General features: G+C 35.0%; 1 protein-coding gene across 1 annotated transcript; it reads left to right on the plus strand.

Moving 5' to 3' along the window:
- The first annotated feature begins 1,070 nt into the window (after positions 1 to 1,070).
- On the plus strand, positions 1,071 to 1,846 carry LOC118752288 (60S ribosomal protein L10). Its single transcript, XM_036487160.1, has 4 exons — positions 1,071 to 1,156; positions 1,215 to 1,247; positions 1,298 to 1,603; positions 1,671 to 1,846. The coding sequence occupies exons 2-4, from the start codon at positions 1,225 to 1,227 to the stop codon at positions 1,681 to 1,683; spliced, it is 342 nt and encodes a 113-aa protein (XP_036343053.1). The 5' UTR covers positions 1,071 to 1,156; positions 1,215 to 1,224; the 3' UTR covers positions 1,684 to 1,846.
- The last annotated feature ends 2,285 nt before the right edge of the window (positions 1,847 to 4,131 follow it).

Genomic DNA, 4,131 nt, shown 5'->3' on the forward strand with positions numbered 1-4,131 from the left:
CACAGAAAGGAGAATTCTAGTTATTGAGGGTTATAGTCCCTTAGTGCGGCCGAAGGCCGCCTATGCTTTTTTTTTTTAAATACTCCGTATAGTACGGACTGAAACCATGATGTTGTATATCAAACGAAAGCTTGTTTTATATCCTATTGGATTATGAAATGTTTGAATATGTATAATAAGGAAATTTTTAAATAATTATGTGATTGTTTAAGTTTTTTTTTTTACTTTTTTTAAGTTGAATTGAATTTTTGCCAAAACTTTATATGCTGTATAGATCACATCGTATTAAAGGCATTCATAATTCCTATGGAATGATATTACAAATTTTGAAATCCGTTCTTTTGTTTTCAAGATATTTGGATTAAAAAAAATTATCAATTTAATCTTTGACCCTTGGTAACCTCTGTAGTTTTAGTTTCCCATTAAAAAAAAAAACATATACCGTTATACTTGCTTCAGAAACCTCTATCGACGTCCTTGTTCAAAATTTGGGGCGCCGCTTATCGTAACCGTGCCCAACCCTTAATTGGCAGATATCATATATGTCAGATCTTGTGTAGTTGGATCATGGAACCAAATTTGGTGAAAAAAGAGCTGTTTGTTTCTGGACATACTCATGAACGAAAGACACAAGATCAGGTAAGAACAAGAGAGTGAAAAAAGTCGATTTTTTTAGCGGGTTCTACGCCATCTTGTTTCACTGGAAAACGAGCGAAAAGTAAACAAAGCAAAGAAAACAACGAAAACCAAAATTAGCCAAAATTATTGTCAGTCACTTTAAACGCACAATTTAGGTAAAATGATGCAACAAAATGCTTTAAAATGTGTTGTCATGTTGAATTAACTCTTCTTTACTTGAATAAAAGTGTAAAATAGTGGTGCTTGTGATGTAAACAAACGCTCAGCTGACGAACCCGCTTTCGCAAACTTTTTTCTCAAAAACAGTTACAAATACAACGTCGCGTTCTTACGTGATCCTGTATTTTTGGTTCATGGGACATACTGAGGTCTTTATGTTATACTACTGTGTAAACACAGTCTAACGCTAGGTTTAAAATTTCTCATTTATATAAACGCATTACGTTGAAGATTCATGCTTTTGAGAGAACAAGAATAGTATTTCCTTTTCCTTTGGCTTCTTTTTGGTGTGGCGGACGTAAGTTTTTTGCGAAGTGTTTTAATCATTGTTTTAAATGTTTATTTTTTGTCATAAGGCTAGGCAAGATGGGGCGGCGACCAGCAAGATGGTAAGGTTTGTTTGACTATAATGGCTGATTTTGAAGAATTATATTTACAGTTATCGTTACTGTAAAAATAAACCTTATCCGAAGTCGAGGTTTTGTCGAGGAGTTCCGGATCCAAAGATTCGTATATTTGATTTGGGCAGAAAGAAGGCATCAGTGGAGGATTTTCCACTATGCGTTCATTTAGTATCTGATGAATATGAACAACTAAGTAGCGAAGCTTTGGAAGCCGGAAGGATTTGTTGTAACAAGTATTTGGTAAAGTACTGTGGTAAAGATCAGTTCCATATTCGAATGCGCCTTCATCCATTCCATGTGATTCGAATCAATAAAATGTTGTCATGTGCCGGAGCTGATAGGTAAGATATTTTTTATTATATTTTAGTTTCGAATATAAAGTAGGGTACTATTCGGGTTGACTTATAGGGAACTTACATGAGGCGATTTTTCAGGCAACTTTAGTTGAAAGCAGGGGATATGTTTAGTAGCGCTCACATCGTTTTTGCGGTGGGCGGCGAAGGGGGAGAAGGCGGGGCCCCCCACTGGAAAGGGGACAGTCCCCGCATTCTAAAAAGGCGTACTCCCCCCTTGGATTCCTCCCACAGTCCTCTAGGGAACCGTTTGAAAAAGGGGGAAAACGGAATTTTCTTAGGCAAACAGCAGTTTGAAGTGGAATATGACCCAACTAACAGAAACCGTGGGATTTTTTAATAAAAGAAATTATGCCAAATTAGATATCGGGTGAATTTGAATAAAGAATAAATTAAAAATAGAAAAAACAAGTTTTTTTAAAAAAAAGTGTTCGTTTTTAACAAATTCGGGAAATGTTTAGTTATTGGCCCATCGTTTTTGGGGTGCGGGGCGGAGGGGGAGGGGGCGTGGCCCCCCAAACCCCCCTTATTCGAAAGGGGCCAGTCGCCACTTTACGAAAAGAGAGAACACCTCTGTATATTTTTAATGCTTACAGGGTTATATCCTATTTTCTTTTGTCTCTCATTCTTTTGCATATTTTGGAGTTTGAAAGCTGAACTACGCCATTTAATTTGCATATGCAACAAAAGTCAGACGCATGATTTAGAAGGTGTTTTTATTTAATAAATTGTGATTAATTGGTTAATATTAAAGTTATAAGGAAAGTTATAGCTCATCGAGTAAAGTGTAAAGTGAAGGAGAATATAAAAATATATTGCTGATTTAGCTGCTTTAAGGAGAATAGGAGTGATAAATTTACGCTAATTTGCGAATTTTACAAAAAAGGGCATATATCAAACCCAATTTGTAAATAAATTAGTGACCCAAAATTACAATAGTGGATGTTAAAATAATGGGTAGACCCTTGGCTACAAGTGAGTGCAATTTTTTTTTGGATCGGGTCACCCCTTTGGACGCAATACCCCGAAATAGGTGGGCCACTTACTAAACAGTACCCAAATTCAGTACTAATTTTGCTGGTTTATACTGGATGTTGTTTTCGTACGCAAAAACTTGCAAGGAACTCACAAGAGGGGAAATTGAGAGAAAAAATGACAGGTGAACTTGCAAGTTTTACTGGATAAATTTTGGAACAAATGCACAATGCCTACAATTCTCGAATTAAAAAAAAAAACGGAATCGATACCCTGCAAGAAGTGACAATCATTTGACCGGTAAAATAACCGACAGTCCTGATAGAAATACTCGTCATTACTTTGTATGAAAGTTTCTATCAAAATATTAAGGGCAATGTGCAAAATTTGATGGAAAAATTCGTATAGATGTGAATCATCAATGATAATGGAATCTTAGGTCAGTATTGACAAATCATACTTCCTATAAAAGTTGGTCAAATATGACTGATCACAATTGATGGGTTTCGACGTCATATTAAACAACATGAGCTTTTCTCTGATCATAGCGTTATTAATTTTTTTTTCTAAATATTTATCGTTGATTTCCTAGGGAAAATTTTCCAATACGGAACCCGGCTTTAAAAAAAAAACAAAAATGAGGGAGTTTAGAGCGGCTTTTTGTGGTTGTAAATCTGAAAACCCCACCCTCCGGAGGCTTATAGTTTTTATGAAAATTGATTTTTAAGTTGCAAAAAATGTCAAATTCAACCTCACTTTTTGCTTACTACGGGTGTGTTCAGAAATGCATCAAGCCAAAGCAGCAAATGCATTTATTTCTAAACTATAATTGATGGAAATGTCCAATATGCGCATCACAGTTAAATGCCTAATTGGACCCTAGTTGCGTAAATAACACATTTCCATAAATAATAGTTTAGAAATAAATGCGTTTGATGCATTGGCTTGATGCATTTCTGAACACACCCTACAATGTCGGTGCTGCCACTCAACAAAAAATGCCCAAAAAAATCACTGAAAACTAGAAACAATAAAAACGGGCATTGTAATTAACTTTTTTTTGGCATAAATGCACTTGTGCTCCAAATCTCAAATTAAAAAAACAGATATTGGAATCGATAGAGGTGATTGAGCTGAGTATAACGGTATACTTCTTTTTTTGGGTAAACAACAACAACAAGACTTATCAAAGGTTAAATTTCAAAATAAGCAATTTTTGAAATCAAGATTTCTCAAAAACCAATGAATGGATTTTAAAAATGATTGATTTCATTTAATAGGAAATTGTATTCCCTTTAATTTGGTATACGTACTTTATATATATGTTGTATAGGTCTTACAAAAATTGAATTAATGTAAAATAATTATAAAAAAAGCTTATAAACCCTAAGTGCGGCCGACGCCGCCTACGCAGAAAGGTGTTCTCTGCAAAAGATGCTCAGTGCTTTTTCTTCGCAACACAGAAAGAGAATTCTACTTTATGAGGGTTATAATTACGGTGACCATCCGTCCTGTATTATACGGGACAGTACTCTTTTTTG

This window comes from Rhagoletis pomonella, unplaced genomic scaffold (genome assembly GCF_013731165.1).
Source record: "Rhagoletis pomonella isolate Grant_MI unplaced genomic scaffold, Rhpom_1.0 Rhpom_scaffold_00001, whole genome shotgun sequence".
Lineage (NCBI taxonomy): Eukaryota > Metazoa > Arthropoda > Insecta > Diptera > Tephritidae > Rhagoletis > Rhagoletis pomonella.

Excerpts from the sequence above, each read along its gene's own strand:
- LOC118752288 (XM_036487160.1), top strand. The coding sequence starts at position 1,225 with ATGGGGCGGCGACCAGCAAGATG. Across the intron at positions 1,248-1,297 it reads GGGCGGCGACCAGCAAGATG|TTATCGTTACTGTAAAAATA; the intron begins GTAAGGTTTGTT and ends TTATATTTACAG.